Source organism: Sminthopsis crassicaudata, chromosome 2 (assembly GCF_048593235.1).
Source record: "Sminthopsis crassicaudata isolate SCR6 chromosome 2, ASM4859323v1, whole genome shotgun sequence".
In the NCBI taxonomy this organism is placed as follows: domain Eukaryota; kingdom Metazoa; phylum Chordata; class Mammalia; order Dasyuromorphia; family Dasyuridae; genus Sminthopsis; species Sminthopsis crassicaudata.
In genome coordinates this window covers 210,047,275-210,070,296 of record NC_133618.1, presented here as the reverse complement: position 1 = coordinate 210,070,296, position 23,022 = coordinate 210,047,275, and the positions used below count along the sequence as shown (strand labels likewise).

General features: G+C 32.1%; 1 protein-coding gene across 2 annotated transcripts in view; it reads right to left on the bottom strand.

Moving 5' to 3' along the window:
* LTBP1 (latent transforming growth factor beta binding protein 1) overlaps positions 1-23,022 on the bottom strand; it is a 475,937-nt gene that overhangs the window by 418,503 nt on the left and 34,412 nt on the right. For both annotated transcript variants that reach the window (XM_074288158.1, XM_074288159.1), the window contains exon 3: positions 5,344-5,641. In XM_074288158.1, coding sequence (XP_074144259.1) covers positions 5,344-5,641 — 298 coding nt within the window. The remainder of the gene's footprint in view (positions 1-5,343; positions 5,642-23,022) is intronic.

Below are 23,022 nucleotides of genomic sequence, written 5' to 3'. Positions count from 1 at the left end.
CCAGCGACCAGCTCTGGCCCTGGCGTCTTTCTACCTTTTCCCTTACTTCCAAGCCCCTACAATAAACCTTTTTTTAATCAATCTAGGTTTTCGGGCCTGTAAATTCCTTTATAGGGGACTCTATCACTAGACTGAATTTAACCTTTAATCCTTGCCCTGAACCAAAAGGGGTTCCCCCTTACCTAACTCTCATCAAAGGGATGGGATGAAAAATTTATTTTTCTATTAAGTGAAAAATAAAATCAAGTAAAAACAAAAAAAAAAAATCATGATGGCTGCCATTTTTTCTTGTTTTTGTGATTATTCAAAGAATTAGCTTATCATGATTAGATCATTCTAATCATGGAACAAGATCTTTATGATGCACCCAAAATCTAATTAACAGTATAGTAACTCATATTTATATAGCATTTTGTAAATTAAATCAATGTCTACCAGTAATACATGAATGACTTATGTCTACTCCAATTCAAGATTCATCTTGTGTTGTGTTCTACCTCTCACCTTTCCTGTCTTCCTTCTATTATTGTTAACTACTGAAATAACTTTGTAATGTTTTGCCTTTAGTCATATATTATACCCTGATCCCTATATAATGTAAGATATTTGAGAGTAGAGTTCTATTTATCTTTGTGTACCAGTGTTTATCAGTTTCTTGCATGTAGTAAGCACTCAATAAATGCTTAATGAATTGAGTTTAGTTGAAACAAATCACCAGGGACACATAAAAACTTTTTAAGGAATTCATAATAATAAAGAACAATCAAGTTCCATGTCTCAGAGAATACTTCCCAAAAGGCATACCAGCCATATTTTCAAGTCTGGAGGAAGGAGCTACTCAGATTTTACATCATCTAATAGAATGACAAAGAAATGGACAAAAATGACACAATGACATCTTTAAAAGAGCAGAAAGAATGTTACTGGGTCTCATAGGACCTTGGGCAAATCATTTTAAACATCTTTATCCCTGAGTTTTCTCATCTTAGCAGGAAAATGAGGGCACTAAATAGCCTCAGAAGTAACTTCCAGTTTTGTATCTGTAATCCAATTATCTCCAAAATGAGGTTAGAATGGATGACCTCTATGGTCTCTTCTAACTTTAAATCTATAAACCATGATCACCCATTATTCCAAGTACCTTCACAAGCACTAAAGTACTCTAAAATGAACATGATGCTTGCTGTAGAGCAGACATGAAAAAAAAAGAGTGTTATGTTGAGTCTTTGATATTTCATTCATTATAGCATTTCACACTTTTCATAGATAGTATCCGGTAGCTACAGAAGCACGTATGGTTAACCTAAAAGAGTTATCAAGATACTGAGGCTATTCCATGATGACATGTGTGGTATAATATTAGAGCTAATGATGTCCTGCTCAATCTAGCATCCATAATTAATGCATATCTGCATATTAAGGCATTATCACTGTTCCTATTTTACAGATGAAGGATCTGAAGCAATGATTTTGCAAAGTCATAAATGTTAACAAGAACAGTGCCATGACTAACACATTCTTAATGTTGATTTATAAGCTTACATTCTTAACCAAATTACACTATTGTTACGAAGAAGACACTGCCTCCTCCCAGACATAAAATTTGGATTGTTATTCAATATTTTTTCAGTCATGTCTGACTCTTCATAACCCTTCTTGAAGTTTTCTTGGCAAAGATACTGGAGAGGTTTGTCATTTTCTTCTCCAGTTCATTTTTCAGGTGAGGAAACTAAGGCAAATAGGATTAAGTGACTTGCTCAGGGTCACACAACTGATAAGTGTCTGAGGACAGATTTGAACTCAGGAAGATGAGCCTTCTTAACTTCAGACACAGCACTCTATTCTTTGTACCAATTAGCTGACCTAAAAATTTGGATTAGCAATGCATGTAAACAAGGATTTTAAAGTAGATGAAAATATAGCAGATAATTTTGATGTCTAGTAACATGATTCATTTTACAAGTTATTTCATGATTTACTTTTTAAAATATTGATGATAAAGAAAATACCAAAGAAACAAACAAAGAAAACAAAATAACAAAACAACTAATAATATATCTAATGTTTAAAGCAAGACTAAATTCAAAATTGCTATCTGTTTTTAAAACCTGGAAAAAATGATACAAGGGTGATGTTTTGTTAAGATATATCTGAAACCATGTTGGTTTTTTCAAGGATACAAAGACTATATTGAGGTTCAACATATGCATTATTATTAATAATAATTATAAAAGTAAGAAATACTTACCACTAGGTTCTTCTAGAACCTATGATTATAGCCACCTTTCAACTTACAAAGACTGAACTTACATATTTTTCACATGCATCAACAGTCAATCTAACATAACTTCAGTGAGAAGGGGGGGTGTTGCTGCATTTTACCATCTCCCTCGTATGTATTTTCTCATAGATACCAATTTAAAAGGTAAGGGAGAGGGGAACAACTCAATTTTAATTCTAGTTCACAAAGTCTTTTTTAAGTCATAATGTGAATTCGTTTTTTTAAAATATTCTTTTCATGAAACAGAGGAAATAGAATTTCCTCAAGTTACTAAAATTAAAAAGAAAGACCTTCAACATTATAGATATTTTTTAAAAGAGAATTTATAGGAAAACATGAATGAAAGTGGCATTTCTGTACTTTTTAAAAATAGAAGTGACAAATATTCTGGATGTGAAACATTGAATGAATTTTCAGACAGGTTGTTACTTGTTATTGTATTGTTAATTTTACTTAACTATTTTATTTTGTTACAAGAGACCTCTCACAGAATGGTAATAAGCTGTAAATGTTTGCAAGGTAAAAACAAAATACAATAGTAAAATTAGGTGGGAAAGGGGATAAGATAAAAAAGGACAGAGTATTTTCAGTAGGAGTATCCACACAATGAAACTGTGAATCTACCCTTGCAGTTGAAACAAAAATAGGAACAAAGGAGAAAGAGCAAAAGAGGAAGAAAAAGAAGTGGGGGGAAAAAGAAAGTGGGGTTGAGAACTCCAGATCTCACCAAGAGATCAAAGGAGGAAAACAAGAATAAGAAGAAGAAGAGGACTACTCCATCAAGTAGTGATGGTAGATAGGTTAATTCAAAGGGGAAATATAAATTAATTGCAGTTATATTACTACTTAGGCTTTTATGGGCTAGTTATTTGTTTAATGACCATACATGATATTGTTCATAATAGAAAATGTGTTCCAAAGTGCAAATAACAAACTGACAAATGAATTTTAGAGCACTTATTTGTAAACCAAATGGTTCCTATATTTTAAACTGAAATAAATGATAGGTGATTAGAAAAATCCTGCATGCTACTATCCATGAAGGATAAACAATCAATATAATTTATAGCTTTAAAAATCTCAGTTTAGAAACTTATTCTTAAGTGATATGCTGGTGTGCCCTCATTATTAAAACTTTCTGATCCCATCAGGAACCTGGATGTATAATACATGGTCTTACCAAACAACCCATTTTGTACTAGATAGAGATTACTTGCCAAAGCTATTAAAAACATGTACCTACAAATAGAAAGTATGATCATTTACCAAAAATGGATCAGCATGGCAACCAGAAGGTAAACATGGTATTAATAAAAGTTAAACTTAACTTGGTTCAGAGGTCAATAAGAAATTATCTCTTCTCAAAAACCAACTTGTATTTGAGGGACCATGTCTATAAAGTATAGAGTTTCTGTTTCCAAGATGTATTTGTAAACAGGGAGCACACCATGGTTTCTTTTCTCTCAAATTATTGTTTGCTATAAATCCAGGGGTGATCAACTAGGATTCACAAAGACAGGGAGAACAAAGGCCTAGCTCCTTACCATTACCATGTTTTTCAAACTCTCACTACATCAAAAAGTACTGGGAAAATCAGGGCAACAATAGTGCTTTCTTGGGGGAAGGGAGGGTGCGAATTTCAGAGGGAAGAAAGAGAAGAGGAAAGGAAGCAGAGTGAGTACTATAATCAGACACTCTGCGCTCCCTCTCTTCCAAGATATCATTGCCACCTGGTCCTAGAGAAAGCAATATATATATATATATATATATATATATATATATATATATATATATATATATATATATATATATATATACACACACACATACATATATATTTATTTATTTATATAATATATATTTACATATATATATTTCCCCCCCTGAGGCTAGGGTTAAGTGACTTGCCCAGGGTCACACAGCTAGGAAGTGTTAAGTGTCTGAGACAAGATTTGAACTCCAATCCTCCTGAATTCAAGGCTGGTGCTCTATCCACTGCACCACCTAACTGCCCCTAGAAAGCAATATTTTGAAAGAAACAGAAGTAAGAATGAAGCTTGGGCTCCAATTATACATATTTATAGTAGCACCTTTAAATAATATGTAAAACATCATTACTTTTATAATTTCTTTATAAAGATAACTTTTTTTTATAAGTCAAGTAAAATCAAAAAGTACTGTGCCAAGCACAGAACCAGAAGCTAGAGATAAAATGAAAAACAAAAAAACATTCCCTTGTCATCAAGAAGCTCACAGTCTAATGAGTCTAATGTAAAAAGCTAGGTAAAAACAAGATACATAAAGGATAAATTAAATATCATCTCAAAGGGAAGTCAGTAGCATTAAGGGGGATCAGGAACAACTTCTTTTACAAAGTAGGATTTCAGATGGGATTTGAAGAGAACCATAGAATCCAGGAAGCAAATTCCCAGAATCAGGAGATAGAGCGTCTTGTGTGAGGAACAGCAAAGAGACAATATCAAATGGATCACAAAGTATTTGGGAGGGAGAAAGGCATAAGAAAACTGGAAAAATTGGAGGGGGCCAGGTTATGAAAGGCTTTGAATATCAAACATAGGATTATATATTTGATCCTGAAGGTTATAAGTACAGAAATATACCTCATATATTTAATTAGAGGGATGAGTATGTTTTAAAGAAAGAAATTAAATGTAAAAGACAGTTAAAAACTAAGTCAAAGGAGTAAAACATGTTTTATGCAACAAATCACAGGATCATAGAAGAGTTAGAATGAAATTCAGATGCAGCAAGTCAAACCCTTTCACTTTGCATATGGGTAAACTGAAGTCTAGAAAAGTAAAATGACTTGCCCAATGTTATAAAGACGTAAGTGTCAGAAGTGAGCCTTAAACTCATGTCTTCTAGTTCCAGAGTCAGTGATATTCTTCCTACTGAATCAGATTGTCTCCCCCAGTGTTGGGAAATGCTGCAAAAATACAGGTATCTTTGAAGTCACTGAATAGAATATATATTAAAAGCATAATTAACAGACTGCAGAATAGGAGATTCTGAGGGACAAGAGGGAAATAAAGAAATCTTACTGTGAATGCATCTGTTGAGAGATTCCTACTGAAGTCTTCGGCTTCAGAGTCAAGGTCATTTGAGCCACAGGGCTGACTCTCTGTGCAATCTCCATTTTCTGAGATGAAGAATGCTGGATAGCCTGCTCTGGGATGATCCATGAAGAAGGCCCAGGGCCCTGACTGCCAGAGGCAGAGATAGAAGGAGTGTCTTGTATGATTGTATTCTCACAGGCCTGGCCTTTTGTCCCTGGTTTGCATACGCACAGCTGAGGTCGGAGACACATCCCTCCATTCTGGCACTGTGGGATGCAGTTTGCTGTAAAAAGAAATGTGAAGGCATACCTTTAAAGTAAATTGATATGTCATCAACCTTCCCTAAATTTCTGAAATAGGGGAATAATCCCTAAGAGTCCAATGTAAAACATATGTAGAAATAAAAGTACTTAAAAACCCAACGTCATGTTAGTATCAAACCCCTCTTTTGACTTGATTTAGTCTAATTTTTTTTGGCAAGGCAATTGGAGTTAAGTGATTTGCCCAGGGTCATAGAGCTAGTACTAAGTGTCTGAGGCCAAATTTGAACTCAGATTTTTCTCACTTCGGATACTCTATCCACGATGCCATAGACCTGCCATTTAGTTCACTTTCAGATTTTTTTCCCTCATGACAAGTTTATTCTATAATTATAAAAACTTAGATTAAAACCTTGGAAATCATTTAATCTAGTATTTTAAATTTAAATGTGGAAAATTATATCCCAAAGATTTGCCCAAAACTTACCCAGCACTCACTAAAAGAACCGGCATTTAAAATCCATGCCCCCTGATTACCAGTATAAAGATATTTCTATTATTTCTGAAATGGTGCTGAATTTGGAATCAGAAGATATAAGTTCAAATCCTGAATACTGCTTTTATATCCATTTTACTTAACTTTAGACTTCATTTGGCAAATTGCTTAACTTTAGACCCCATTCTCCTCAAATATAAAATAAGAGGACTATATGAGAGATAATCTCTAAGGTCCCTTCCATTCCAAATGTATATTCTGGGTCCAAGAGAAAGGATTTCAGACACCAAAATTCATTTTACAATCAAATTGTTGAATGCTTCTATTCTATGATTTGTATTCTCTAACTTTTTTGACTATGATGACCAAATGAAGACTAGCACTAAGACAGGACATGAAAAGATACGGCAAACATGCATTTCCATTATTTTTCCAGGTTTCCAGGTGGCATTAAATAGTTTTAAATGACCATGTGGAGCTAGAGAGGTGACTAAAATATAAAATCTTCGAATAAGCTCAAGATATGATCAGCTGAGTCTTGTATTAAAGGAGAAACTATGGCTTCTTGTCCTAACCCCACCTTGGAAGCCCATAAATCTCACAATTAAAGAACTCAGTCTTTTAACTCAGACCTAGTCTCAAAATAAGCATAAGCTAGACTGAGTTGTAACAGGGTGGGCTTCCTTCAGCAAGATCATTTTTAATGTGAGGTCAGGTGGCTGAGATGTAGAACAAAAACAACTAGCATTTATTGTTGTGATTGTCATCTTTAATTCTCAAAGAGGACCAATGACATCGTGAGGACAATTATTTGCCCAAGAATTGGTGAGGCAGAGGTGCTCAAAGTCACAGTCTCCTCACTTTCTTGCTCTTCCACTTTGCAAAGCACTCTCTATATATTAACTCATTTGATGCCCACAACTGTATAATAAATGCTAGCATTAGCTCTATTTTACAAATGATAAACTATTGAAGCACAAACTTCCAACTAGTACGTACTGGAGACAGAAATTAAATTAATCTATCTGCTTTCATATCTTATGTACTATTCACTATTCCATCAAGCTGTAATGTAGAAGTACTGCTCTAACTCAAAGATTACCTTTAAAGAGAGTGGTATTATTATTATTACTATTATATTTTTATTTATTATTTATAAATATATTTATTATTTATATTATTATTATTATAAATTGCCTCACTTTCTAATAACAAGATGCCAAATATGTACCATAAGAAGTGATAAGAGATTGCACTTAAATGATGAGATACAGATCACTAAAACACCATAGGCTATTTAGAAACTGAAAATAATGGGGATTAACAACAGAAGATGAGAGGGTTAGGGGGTAGAGTTCAGGATTCTTATCTAAGAACCCTACTGGGCATAGCATAAACCTGCTGGATTATCTGCTATTTTCCTGCTTATATCTCACTAGTATTTGTTTTAAGACTTAAGAACTAAGACTCCCATGACTACAGAGTAAAGAGGAAACCTACAACACACATGAAGGGTCAGTCTCTAGCAATGAAAATAGTTTTCATGTCTTGTGCCATAAAAACAGACTGAGATTTTAAGTTTTCAATTAGAAATGCATTTTAGTTTAACATCTGAGAATGATTTCCTCACCCTTTCCTTCCTAAGGTGTACTGCTAACATCTTATGATCCAGCAGGAAGCCTGCACCAAGCAACTTGTAAAACTGGAATCATAAAATACCATTTGGAGATTATGCCTATTATCCTGTTTGTTTGTAAAAGGAATATTTCCTGGAACACATAAATTTCAACACACTAATTATAAGTATTTGTTTAAAAGTATACATTTATGAGATAACAGATGTAGTTAGGTGACATTGTAGATAAAATTCATCCTCAGATCCTTACTAGCTGCACGAAACTGAGCAAGTCCTTTAACCTCTGTTTGCTTCAGCTTCCTCATTTATAAAATGGGAAAAATAAAAACTGCTACTTCCCAGGGTTGTTGTGAGGAAAAAATAACATATGTACAATGCCTTGCAATGGTACAATCCCCTCATTTTACAGATAAAGAGACAAGCTTTAGAAAAATGAAGTAATGTACCCGAGGGCATACAAGGAATGCCATGAATCTGGCATTTGGAATTAGATGATCTGACTGTAAATTAGTGTTCTTTCTACTGCACTTGCAAAAAAAGTAATTAAAAACTTTTAAATTGAACTGATCTGATAATATAATTATAGAAATGAGAATGCAAAGAAAGTCAGAGAACATCTCATCTAAAGCCCTCTTTTTTTTTTTTTTGACTTGCCCAAAGATATCACAATAGTAGAGCCAGGATTTGAACCCAAGTACACTCAATTCAAATCCAAAATCCTGGCTATGTCATCTCTATTTTCTAAAGGAAAAGTCTATGTTCATATGCTATTATGTATATGTTCTTCAGATCCTGTATTTCCACAATAAAGCCTTCCCTATTTGCCATCATCAACAATAATCTCTCCTCTCTCTAAAACCCTGCAATAGACTCTTAGGCTATAGAACAAGAAAGAACACTTAGTAAACAACTAATCTAATCTCTACATTTTACTGGTGAGGAAATTGAAGTCCTAATGTTATGAGGTGACTTACCCAAATTCACATAGTTAATAAATGGCAGAGAAGATATTCAAATCCAGGACCTTTACTTCCAAATGTAATGCTTATACCCCTATACTATGTGGTACGATTGCTATTTACTTAGTATTTTTAATGTGCTTACATTTAGTTATCCATCAGTAACTATCACAATGTAAAAGAGACAGCATGGAAGAGCTTCAAGCACATTGGTTAGACTCCTCATGACAAACTTATGTGAAAACAAGGACAAAAGAAAACACAGGATGGGTAGGTAAAGAAAAGTTGCAATCTGTTTCATTGGTGGAATACCTACTTCTCTGCCCAAAAGAATGAAAATTTTAATCACTGAAATCTCTCAAGGAAATTGTGGTTCAGGGCTAGAATTATTTCTTAAGGCACATTGCTTTAAAAGACCCAAATCATTCTGGCTCTTATAGATAGGCCAATGATATAATCCAAGCCAAGATCTTTTTGGTTTTGTTTGGGCTCTGATTAGTCAGAGTGAATGTAAATAGCAATTGTTACTATTTTGGTCAGAAATCCTGAGGATCTTCCTCTTCCAGACTGATTTAGTTTTTTGACTAGGTAAAAGAAGCCATTCTTTGCCTCTTTTCTAACATGGCTTTAATCACTGAATGGACAATTGCCTCTGATAGAGGTCTCCCACTGCATCCAAGACCATCTCCAATTATCCATATGTATATATATATATATACATATACATATATATATATATATATATATATATATATATATATATATATATATATATATATATATATATATATATATATATATATATATATATATATATATATATCTGGCTATTTGACCCAGATGACTCAAGATAAGGACATGACTCTGCAGAGCCCACCCTCACTTATGTCCAATTCACTTGCATATCATACCACCTCTCTGATGTCATGGTTTTCCTGGAGAATGAAGGACAAAACAACAATAATAACAATATACATAAATAAAATATGAGCCAGTTGGGCATATTAGAGTTTCTATGCATTATGTCTTCCTCCTTTCCCACTATAAACTGCAAGTTTCTTTAACTAAAGATGTGCAGGAATATGCTTTAGCAGAATCTCTGGCTCACAGGAAGTAGGTAATAAATATGCTTGATTACTTGATAGATTTATCCTCAATAGCATCCAGCTCAGTGAAGTGTATATAACAAATGCCCAACAAATCTTTACTTATTGACATTAAAAAAAGTTAGAACCATGTGACCTTATTTCTGCTTCTTTCATGGGGCCTACGGGCAACTATAAAGGAAACATGCCTACCAGTAAAATCTTCTGACATGTACACCTCATAAAAATGTATTTAATGAGATTATTCACTTCTTTCTGGAAATGGTTTATACACTAACAGTAAAATTAAACAGTGCCCAATACTTCCAAAGGTTGTTTATTTACCAAATTTGGTAGATATTCCTTTATATACTATTGTCAAAATCCTGGTTCATGCTCTGCTATATCATGCCAAAATCTATGGTGAGAAATAGGTAACTCTTGACTTACTTCGATCCAAGGATCACTTCCAAAAGCCCAAGAAGAGAATGTGTTTAAAAAAAAAGCTTTGAAAAATTCTGAATATCTAGACTGACAAGCTGAAAGAAAACGGTCCAAAACAGAAGTTCTCTGGTGATGGATTCAAGATGTAGAATGAGCTGTACATTTTTAGACATGGACAATTAAGGAAATGGATAGGTTTTGCTTAATTAAGTATATGCTCCAAAGGTCTTGTTTTCTTTTTCTTTTTTTTTTCTCTTCAAGAGTGAGAGGGAGATAGCACTCATCCACTGAAAAAAAATTGTAAGAAAATGAAACAAATAAGTAAACAACTTCAAAGCTCTCAAAGGTCATAGGAACAACAAATTAGAGGACTTACCTCTGTAATAGACCTGAAAGGTGATCTAAAGCAAAACCCCTCTCATGTTATCAATGAGGAAACTAAGGCCCAGAGAAAGCAAATGACCTGCTTAAAGTTACCACAAAGATGATCTTGTAAGTAACCGAGACAGCATTCAAATCTGAGTCCAATTCTGTCTGATTCCAAAATCAATTCTCTTTCTACTATGACCAAACTGCTTTCACATTCTGCATTTCTCAGCCATAATAATAAAAATGCATGAAAACAAAATAAATTCTCCCTCCAAAAAAGAGTAGCAATATAATTTTTTATTTATGATATAATTTTTGGAGCCCTATATTAGTAGAGGGAGTTTCCTCTCAGGGAGTTCCCTATGCCAACAAAAGAGAGATAAACAAAGGGACAGAGACAGAGACAGAAACAGAAACACAAAGACAGAAAAAGAACAGAGATCAACAGATAGCTAAATGTGCAAATATACACATATAGATAGATCTTTAGGTTTCTTCAACATTTCATCATCCTACTCCATTCTGACAAAAAAGATCTTGACATTTTTTATACATCATATGATGACATTTTTAGATGAGCAAATTTTGTGCCAAAGTCCAGAGAAAAGAGTTCAGTCTTAGGCTCTATTACTTTGATTTTTAAAAAAGAATTTTTTGGTTACATTACCAGACCAACAATATCATGCTACTTGGCCTCATAACTAAACAAGTTGCAGCATGCCTGTTACATGTGTCCTGGGGAGAAATGTGAGTCTCACTGTGTTTTATGTGATCAGAGACAGCAGGTGAGAAACTGCTTTGCTGTATCTTCACAGCCATTCCCAGCTGCCCTTTGAAGTTATTCAGTAACCCTGAGTGCTATCTGATCACAAAAAAAACATAGCATGAAGTCACATATTTTGAAATATTTTAATATCTAGTCTGTCTGTAGGCCAAAAAACAAATAAATACTTCTCATATAAAAAGTCCTGGACTTAACTTCCTCCAAGAAGTCTGAATGGCTGAAGCACTGCTACTGAAGTCCCATATTTCTCCAGCACAGTGGAAAAATAAAGTAAATGATTCATTGCATAGTAGTGATTTTTCTAAAAAATGGAAACAATTTTTTACCATTTTATATACACCCTACTTAAATGTATACATGTATCTATGTGTATCCACATAAATATGTGTGTATATATTACACATGTATGAAATATATACACCTCCCTTCTTATACAGAGGACAATGAATCTACTATTCCATTAAATTCATAATTATGTTTTGTTCACTCATTTCCCAATCATTGGCCACACAGACTGTGTCTAGTTTTTAGTATTATGAATAATTAGTACAAGTTTTACAATTCTCAATGTACAGATAATAAAGAATCAGAAAAGAATAACCTATGAGACTGCAATTCCTTTCAATTATAGTCTAATGGAAATTCTCCAGGAAGACAAATTTAAAATAATAAGGTCTCCTTGCAACAGTAATACATAATATTGCAAATAAAAGAATATATGAATAGCAAACACAAATGAATAATCTTTTTATTTTTATTCTTTTCAAATAATGTATTTTTGTCATTATTAATAATAATAGCTTAAAGTTTGAGGAGCACTTTATATATAATGCCTCTTTCCCAAACACAGAAACTCCACAATTTCTGTTCAAATAGAAGCTAGAATACTTAGTGAAGATATTTTTTAGAAAGGACACTCTAATTGAAAGGTTAAGTAAATGATCTTCCAGGGTCCCTCCCAGCTCTGGGATTCCAAGATTCTAATCTTGCCTTTTCCTAATGACTCAGAATCATCATTATAAACATTCATGGACTGAAACATTGTTCAGTGTTTTCTGGTTTCCACATCTCCTCTTCCAACGGAAACTGTCATATGCTCTTGTGTCTGCCCCTAAGAGTCTTTCTCCTGACCTCGTTCCCAATCTTGTTTCTCAGTCCTGATCCAGTTTGCTGCTTCTAATCACCTTATGGTCCAGACTTATTAAGAAATACCAGATCAACAGGCTTATTAAAAACATCTACTTCATGGGAGGGTCTCAAGAATACTGTGACAGATATTTCAGTTATTTTAGCAGATTTTTTAACCTTACTTTTATAGCCAAAGAGCTTGAGTTATAAGAAGTCTGATCTTTCTTTGCAAGAAAGGTATTACTTCATTTAAATTAACTATTGTTTGGATTAAAACATGTTCCTATCTATATTATTAATAAAAACATAATGATACTTTTAGAGCCCTGTTTATGGCATAATTTAATTAATTAATACAATATATAATGAAAAAATAGTAAATAACCTTTCTGTTTCTAATTTCAAAAGAAAAATAACTCATATAACTCATCTCCTCATGACAAATCATATGCAGAAACAGTTACACAGCTTTATTGTAGTCATAAGTACTAATGAATATGAAAAAGATAATCATTCTCAAAAATAAATTATATATAAATCTTTGTATTGGATTTTTTTAGAGAAACCTAGAGTTACTCAGTGCACTCACATTACGTTTACTATGAGGCAAAATAAAGTGACTTTCCAAAAGATCACACAGCTAGTGAGATATCCAATCAGGGTTAGCAGGCTGAGAGATTGAAATATAAATAACTATAAATTTAATATCTGCATAAAACAGTAAGAATCTATGACTGGGACTTCCAGTTCATATGAGCAACAAGATGGCAGAATAACATTTTCTCTGATCCCTCTCAAACTTTGCCAAAATAGAAATTAAACACCAAAGATAAAGTAGCTACAGCTGTTTCCATGGACTAAAACACCAAGAATCCAAAACAAAATTAAAAACAAAACACAGGAACAAACACTCACTGACCCTAAGCTCACTCACTATCCCTCCATCACTTCTCATTCTACCAGCAATGAGGCCACATTGGCAAACCCAAGGAAACAATATAGGCTTATAGAAAAACCTACCCTTAAATTCCAGTTCCTCCTCCCACTTTCCAGCATCATAGAAACTCTGGTTTCAGACTATGTAAATTTCCTCAGGCCTCAAAAATAGAGGAGCAAAAAGTCACTGTTCTTTAGGTGCAAAAACCAGCTAGAAGCTGAGATTCAATAATACACCAATGATGCAAAGCTCTGAACTGCAGGTGCCAATAGGCTATGAACTGTCAGTGCCAATAGGCTCTAAATTGCCTTTGTTAGGTCAAAAAACTATTAAATAAGAAGAGTAGGATAGGTCACCAAGATAGGATTCTTTGTGTTTAAGGATCTTTCTTCACTAAGTCTGAGGGAAAAAGCACAGAGACCAGATGGAGTCAGCTTTGACCACCAAAAAATCAGTTGGGGCAAAAACAGGCTGGTGAACTGAGAATTGACCAGAGTGGTAAGAGGTTGAGATACTCTGAGATTCATTCCCCAAAGAAATTATAATCAGAACACAGTGAGTAAGATGAGAGCAATAAGAAAGTGTGTGTGAAAGTAGAAATACCAAAAATTAAATCTCAAAGACCTGGAACATAAATTTAAATCAACAGGAAAAACAGTAACAACAGAATATAGCCTTCAGATTTGGTAAACAGTTTAGCATCTATGAATAAATGTTGCAAAACAAAAATACTGAAACAATAGTTTCAGCAAAGTTGCAAGTTATAAAATATATCTTCAAAAATCAGTAACATTTACATAATAATAAAACTCAAGAAGAATGAGAGACATCTTATTTGAAACTACAAAATAAATAGAATAACTAGGCATTAATCTCCCAATTACAAAACACTTCTTAAATAATTAACAAACAATCGAAATAGTAATAAGAATATTCTATGTTTATAGCTAGGCATACCACAAAATAAAAAGGACAATAATTTATATTTTTAAAGCTAAACCAAACAAATTACCAAGAAGATACTTTAAAGAACTTGATAAAATAATAACCGATTTACTTGGGAAAACAAAAGACATTAAATATCAAGGGAAATGATGACAAGAAATAAGGATGAAAGGGAATAGAATTTTTTATTAGAATTTGAAGCACACTAACAGTCATCAAAACCATATCGCATTATTAAAAAAGAGAGAGGCTAATGGAACTGACTACACAAGAGAAATTAAAAAAGAATAGAATTTAATAAACCAGTCTTTGATAAGAGTGGAAAGGATACATTACTTAAGGAAAAACTCCCATCTTTGATAAAAAAAAAAAAACTGCTGGGAAAATTTGAAAGCAATCTGGTAGAAATTAGGCTTAGACCAACACCTTATACCATACTCCACAATACATTCTAAATAAATAACCTTAATATTAAGTAATATACCTTAATATTAAGGATCATAGTGTTAAAAATAGAAATGTAAAATGTACCTCTCACAAATATGGGTGAGAGATATATTTTAGCCAAAGAAATGATAAAGGCAATTTAAAAAGATAAAATAATTCTTATTACTTGAAACTAAAAAAAATCTACCCATTAATGTATGTAGGATAAAAAGAAGTCATCAAATAAAAAATCTTTGTATCAAATTTCTCTAATATGAATTTGGTATTAAAATATACACACAATATATAAATAAATATACACATGTGTAAAAATACATGTGTATTTATATATATATACACACATACATATACATGTGCATATATATATATATGTATATTTAAAGTTAATGACTATAACTATCCCAAAAGACATAAACAGGTATCAAATAATACTAATAATAAATACTAATAATAAAAGAAATGCAAATCAAAATGCTTTTATCTCATACCTAGCAAAATGACAAAAATGACCCCCAAAATGGCAACAATGTTGAAAAGGTTATGGGAGGGTGAGCACCCTAATTTAAGTGGAGCTGTGAAATTGTTAGAATCATTTTGGAAAGCAATTTGGAATTATGAAAATAAAGTGATGAAAATGTAAGTACCATTTGAAGTATACCCACTGATAAGAAAAAAAAGTCCCCAAATACTTCTAAATATTTATATCAATACCTTTTTGTAATAGCTAAGGATTGGAAACAAAGTAGATGCCCATAGACTTGGGAATGACTGAAAATATTGTAGTACATGAATGTAATGAAATACTGTAAGAAATAATGTATGTGATAAACACAGAGAAGCATGAAAAGTTCTATCTTAAGCAAAGTAAAGTAAGCAGAGCCAAGAAAATAATGTATAGTAACTGATTTTATGCAAATAAAATGACACACCAAGAAATCAAAAGTAAACGTGACATAGTTATAAAGATCAAGTAGGGCTCAAATGAAGAAGATGCCCCCAAACTATGTCTGGGTAGGCCTGGAAAGTCCACTGAGTGTTATACATTGTAAATGTTGTTTTTAAAACTTTCTCAATCTATCATTCAGTTATGCTGATTATTTTTCTCATCTCTAAAAATATCAACAATCCCATTTGTCATGTATAATGCTTTTTTAAGGAGGAAGAAGACAAAGGATACATACTATGATGATATAAGAAAGAGAAATTATTATTTTTTTAAAAGAAAGAAAAAATAATTTATGATTGTCCAAAATGTTACTAAACTGTGAATAAGCTTCTACACAGTTATAACATTACTAGGCCTTTACTCCAAGAGAAATCAAAGAAAAAGAAAAAAAGACATATTTACAAACACATTTATAGCAGTTTTTTTTTTATAATAGCAAAAAATTAGAAATTAAAAAGATGTGCATCAATTGGGAAATGACTGAACACATTATGATATAAGAATATAATATAACACTATTGTTTAATAAGAAATTGTAAAGGAAACAGTTATAGAGAAAAAGGAATATCTGTATAAATCGATGCAGAGTATAAGAACAAAGTAAATAATTTATACAACACTATAGCAAGATGATGTCAATATTAAAAAATGGCAATACTAGCTAAATTAATTTACAGATTTTGCATGGTATCAATCAAATATATAAGAAAATTTATTTGCAAGAACAAAAATCTAAAATATTAAGGGAAATTATGTAGAAAAAATAAAAATAAATAAAAAGAGAAGAGTAACTAGACATTTTCTACTATACCCTACTGCTATTTGCAAAAAATGATCTGACATTTCAGTTCTCATTTTTCTACCCCTCTCTCTCTTCCTGCCTAAGGTTACTATAACAGCTGTTACCAAGCAAAGAAATCTGGAAATATGCCAACAAATTCCAGTGATGAGAAAAAAAGAAAAGGGGGAAAAGGTGAAAAAATTGACTTTCCACATAAAGTTGGAAGTGTTTAAACAGTTTAGACTGGGAAAAAAAATGTGACTAAATTGCTGAAGCATAGGAACTAAAACTTCTACAATGAAAACAATATGTAAGTCACAAAAGCATCCCACCAGGCTTTTTGATACTGTCCTATATTTAGGGCTTCAGAATTTTCTAATTTCACAACTTATTTTAACACAGCATGGCATTATTAATATTTAGAGCATTAAATGAAACAAATTTAAGCCTATTGGCAAAGTTGGTTTCATTCAATTACAGAGACAAAAGTGTTCTAGTGAGAGAAAAAGAAGCCCTTTTGAAAAATGGATTTTGAAAACATTTCCAAAAATAAAATGATTGACTACTATTTCAGTACTAAGGATCAAACCTGATGTCATTGAGTTTCCAATTGGTCAAATGGAGAGAAAAGTTGATAGGAGAAACACTGGAAGGGGAAAGAAATATAGTTTTGATCCAATGTACCAAATTCAGCCTTACATATTCAATTTCTGGTGCCAGAGACTTCAGAGAGAAAGTCTAGAGAAAGGGAACATTGCTTTACTCAGTCCCTGGAGGTAGAATTTGACCTTTTCCAGTCAAACTTCAGCATTAATCTTAAAACAACCTTGCATATCATTTCAGAAAGGTTTTATCAGCCCACAAAAATCTTTCTTTCTCACACTAATACTGAAACAATGCAGTGACAGGGGAAATAAGTCTTGGTGGCAGGTATCATCAGTGATTTGAATTACAATGTTTCTGGCTTATCTCAAGGTCCCCATTCAAGAGTTCCAGATTAACTTTCTTAACTAAATTAAAATTACTATTTCAATACTGAAAAGATATTTTTCAGGTAAAATGACTTATTTTGACAATTTTCCTAAAGATGAATTAACAATCAATATAATTCAATTCAACAAACATTTATTAAGTGCCTACTATATGCCAGCTAGATGGATACAGTGGATAGAATTTCAAGTATGGAGTCAGGAAGATTCATCCTCCTGAGTTCAAATATAGCTTCAGACACTTATAGTTATATAACCATGGGCAAGTCATTTAACCCTGTTTATTTCACTTTCCTCATCTGTAAAATGAGTTGAAAAAAGAAATGGCAAACAACTTCAGTATCTTTGTTAATAAAATCCCAAATGGGTTTACAAAGAGTCAGATATGACTGAAAATGACTGAATAACAACTCTCTACCTAACACTGTATAAGGTACTATGGATATAAAGAAAAAAAAAAAAGAAATAGTTACTTCCTTTGAGAAACACTCTACTGGGGAAAATGCAATTTATTTTAGAATTAATAAAATACAAAGTATTTACATAGCAATTTGAGAGAAAAGAAGGCTAATAACTAAGATACTATTTAATATTACATGATAACATATTCAGTGTTATGCAAAATGTCGATAAATAATTTGTATTTTCAAATTAAACCACAGTTTTAAAAGTTACCCTAAAATTAACTTTTATATTACTTCCAAAATCTTACTTCCAAATCACTACTAATTAGGAAAATGCAAATTAAAGTGATTTTGAATTTTACCTTGTGCCCATGAGGAAGGCATAAATGACAAAAAAAAATACAGATGTTAAAGCAGGTATAGGAAAACAGGAATATTGATGCATTCATTATTGATAAACTTGTGAATGGGTATAACCACTCTGGAAAGCAATTTGAAATTTTATATGTGGTTACTAAATAGAGGCTTCCATTGGCTTCCACAACTCTGATTTCTTCAGGTTCTCCTCTTGTCTGGTTATTCATTTTCAATGTCTTTCCCACAATCCCACAAGCATAGAACATGGCTCTTAAGTGAGAAAATTGAAATGACATAACTTACTCAAGATTCTCTAGCCAGTTAGAAGAGGCATGTTTGGAACTTAGTTTTCTGACTGTTGTTATCTTTCTTTTTCCTATACATTTTATCACTTGGCTTTCATAATGAAAAGTTTTCATGATGCTGAATTGCCAAGATTTTGTCATATTCAGAAATAGATCTTCCTATTTTATTTTCATATTATCTTCCTAAAATTACATCTACAGTAGCCTTTCATTATTTTGAAAAGGCTGGGCATAGAAGTAGAAATGAATCAATACAAGAATATTTTTGATATTTTATGTAGGGTACATTGCAGGAAAAGGTAATATTTTAGTTTTTAAAATTTTAAACTAATTTTTTTTTGTTTAGTGAATTTAACATTAACAAATATGAGTATTTTATAGTATAGAGAATTGTATATACAACTGTAAATTTATGCCATATAATTTTTTTATTGTATATTAAATGTAACATTAGTTTTTCAAGAGTGAATGTTGAAAACTCTTTGAATGTATTTTACAAAATAAAAAGCTATTATTTGAAAAAAAACTTCTGTATTTTTCTGATGCCATTGTGTTTGCCTAATATTCTTCCCAGTAATGATGCTGGGAATTCTCTTTCAACCTAAATTTATCTATCATTCTGGAATCAATCCAAGCATCATCTCTCTATATATATATGTACACTGACTTTTTACCATTACCACAGAGATCTTTCTCTTTCTTTTAATCCCTACAGCACTTATCTGAATTCATTCAAAACATTATCTACTATTTTATAGTTTTATTTATCTTGTCATATAAAGCACATATGTCTTATTTCCCTAACTGGAAGATTAAGTTCTTTGAGAATGGAAATTATGAGTAAAGAGTTATTTGTTGATTATACATGTATAACCTATATCAGATTACTCATCTTGAGAAGGGAGAAGGTAAGAGAAGAAAGGGGAAAAATGGAACTCAAAATCTTACAAAAATGAATGTTGTATAAAGAAGATCCAACTCACTTCCAGTTGATCAATGATGGACAGAAATAACTACACCCAGAGAAGGAACACTGGGAAGTGAATGTAAATTGTTAGCACTACTGTCTATCTACCCAGGTTACTTATACCTTCGGAAGCTAATACTTAATGTGCAACAAGAAAATGGTATTTACACACATATATTGTATCTAGGTTATATTGTAACACATGTAAAATGTATGGGATTACCTGTCATCAGGGGGAGGGAGTGGAGGGAAGGAGGGGATAATTTGGAAAAATGAATACAAGGGATAATATTATAAAAAAAAATAAATTATATATATAATAAATAAATAAATAAATAAAAATATCTCCTTTGGTGAGACCTAGACATTAAAAAAAATGAAGGTTGTAAATAATTTCCATATGAAATTGGAAAAATAAACTATTAAGTAAAAGTTTTAATTAAAAATGAATAAAAATTTTCTATAAGAACAATAAGAACTATAAGAAAAGCAGGATGATGCAGAAAGAAATCGGGAGAGACTTACACGAACTGGTAAATGAAATGAGTAGAACCAAGAGATTATTATGTTATGCATACAGCAAGATTATGTTATGACAGACTGATCTGGCTCGTTTCAAAAATGAGATGATTCAGGCTAATTCCAATAGACTTGTGATGGAGAGAACCATCAGCCATCCAGAAAAGGGATGATGTGGACTGAATGCATATCATAATATAGTATTTTCACCTCTTTTATTATTTGCTTAATTTTTTTCTTTCTCATTTTTTTTCTTTTTGATGTGATTTTTCTTGTGCAGCATGACAAATGTGAAACTATATATAGAAGAATTGCACATTTAACCTATAGTATAGTTTATGGTTCTAGGGGAGGGGGGAAGGGAAGATAGGAAGAAAAATTTGGAACACAAGGTTTTGAAAAAGTGAATGTTGAAAACTATCTTTGCATATCTTTTGAAAATAAAAGGCTATTGCTAAAATCAAATTAAAAATAAATAAAATAAATCTAAGTACAGTAGGGGAAAATGTGTTATTTGTATCACCAAAAACAGTAGATATAGATTCTGGGGTACTAAGTGCGCCAAAGATATTTAATGATTGCTCCTTTGGGAGAAAATAGGAGAGGATGGGAAGATAAAAGTACTCAATCCTTCTTGAAAAATACAAATTATTTTCTTTTTATAATAAAACATCATTGGCGCATATTTGGATGTTATCCAAAAAGCAGCACTTTGGGCAAATTGATTGAGGATAAGTAGTTATACATAATCATCTTAGTGTATCTCATCTACAGCAAGTCTGCAACTTATGTTGATCACCTATAAATAAAATTAATATTACTATATATTTCTAGTTATTGGGCAAAAAGCTAAAAAATTAGCATATTTGTCTTTAACATAAGAAAGAATTCTCTAACAGCTAAAAATGCCCAACAACAAAGTGTGCATCTAATAAGATATATGAATATCCTAGACTTTGCAGCTATTTAAGTGGAGTTTAATTCCACTTAACTATTATTATATTATGATGCAATTTTATATTATATAGTATATTATTATATTATACAATATGTCCAACTATTATTATTATAAGAGTAAAATGTTATAGTATATAGAGAAGTAGACTTTGAGTCAAGAAAACCTGGGTTCAAGTCTGATCTCTAACAAATTGATTGTGTCACCCTAGGCAAGTCACTTAAACTCCAAATATCTCAACAACTATTAAGATTATAACATTGAAGAAAATGTGCCAATCATCAGTTTGGAGAGGATGTGGTGTTCTCGAGAATTCCTATTAGCAATGAAATAGCAGGGATTAGGATAGTCCCTATATCTATCCTATAATGTTTATAATTACTATAAAAAAGTTTAATAGCATTCATTGGCCTTTCTGCATATTCCAGAGAAATTCTATTCAAATCAAAGACAGAATTATAAAAAAATATTTCAGGCTCCATTTACCTTACATGATTAGAAAGAAATAAACTGGCAATGGTTGGGCATTTTCAGAATAATAATAACTAACATTTATTTAGTTATTACTATATGCCAGGCACTGTGCTAAGTGTTTTACAATTATTATCTCATTTGATCCTCACAATTTTGATAGGTAAATGCTATTATTATTCTCATTCTACAGATGGCAAAACTGAGGCAAAAATATTTTTTCCATCTCACCAAATTTATTTTTAAGGAGTTATTTTCTTTGGTATATATTTATCTCTCTATTTATTTATTTTGTCAAATTTATTTTTAAGGAGTTATTTTCTTTTTTTATTATAGCTTTTTATTTACAAGATGTATGCATGGGTAATTTTTCAGCATTGACAATTGCAAAAGCTTTTGTTCCAATTTTTCCTCTCCTTCCCCCCACCCCCTCCCCTAGATGGCAGGTTGAGCAATACATGTTAAATATGTTAAAGTATATGTTAAATACAATATATGTATACATGTCCATATAGTTGTTTTGCTATACAAAAAGAATCGGACTTTGAAACAGTGTACAATTAACCTGTGAAGGAAGTAAAAAATGCAGGCAGATAAAAATAGAGGGATTGGGAATTCTATGTGGTGGTTCATACTCATTTCCCAGAGTTCTTTTGCTGGGTGTAGCTGGTTCAATTCATTACTGCTCTATTGGAACTGATTTGGTTCATCTCATTGTTGAAGATGGCCATGTCCATCAGAATTGATCGTTATATATTATTGTTGTTGAAGTATATAATGATCTCCTGGTCCTGCTCATTTCACTCAGCATCAGTTCATATAAGTCTCAAGAAGTTATTTCTTCAGTCAATTTATGTGCTTTCTTTTCTAAGCTGTTACCTTCCCCCCCAATTTTTTTCATAACTCTCCTTCAAAGCTCTCATTTTCTCCCATTTTTCCTCTATCTCTCTTTTAAAATCTTTTTTGAACTCTTCCAAGGAGCCTTTTGAGTTGCAGATCAGTACATTTTCCCCACTGAGTCTTCATCTGAAGGCATTTTGCCTTTGTTGTCCTTTTCTGGGTTGATGTTCTGATCTTTCCTGTCTCCACAGTAGCTCTTTATGATCAGAATTTTTTTTGCTTTTAGCTTTCAACCTTAAAGGTTGAGGTTTGCTCCTAGGGCATAGAGAAGGTTGTTCTGACCTTCCTCTGCAGGGAAATGACATAAAGCACCAATTATCAAAACTATTTGGTACTTGGTTTAAAAAAAAAAAAAGACTTTATAAGAGTTGGTGAGTGGTAACATTTAGAATACAGATTTAGCATTGCAAATTGAGAAAGCAATTTGGAAGGATAACCCTCAAATATTACCCTGAATTTTGAGCTAATGAAACCACAGCCAGACAAAGACATCAAATAAAAAGGTAAAATACCCACACATACAAAAATGTTCACAGCAATATTTAGTGTAATAAAAAACTGAAAACTAAGGAAGACTACA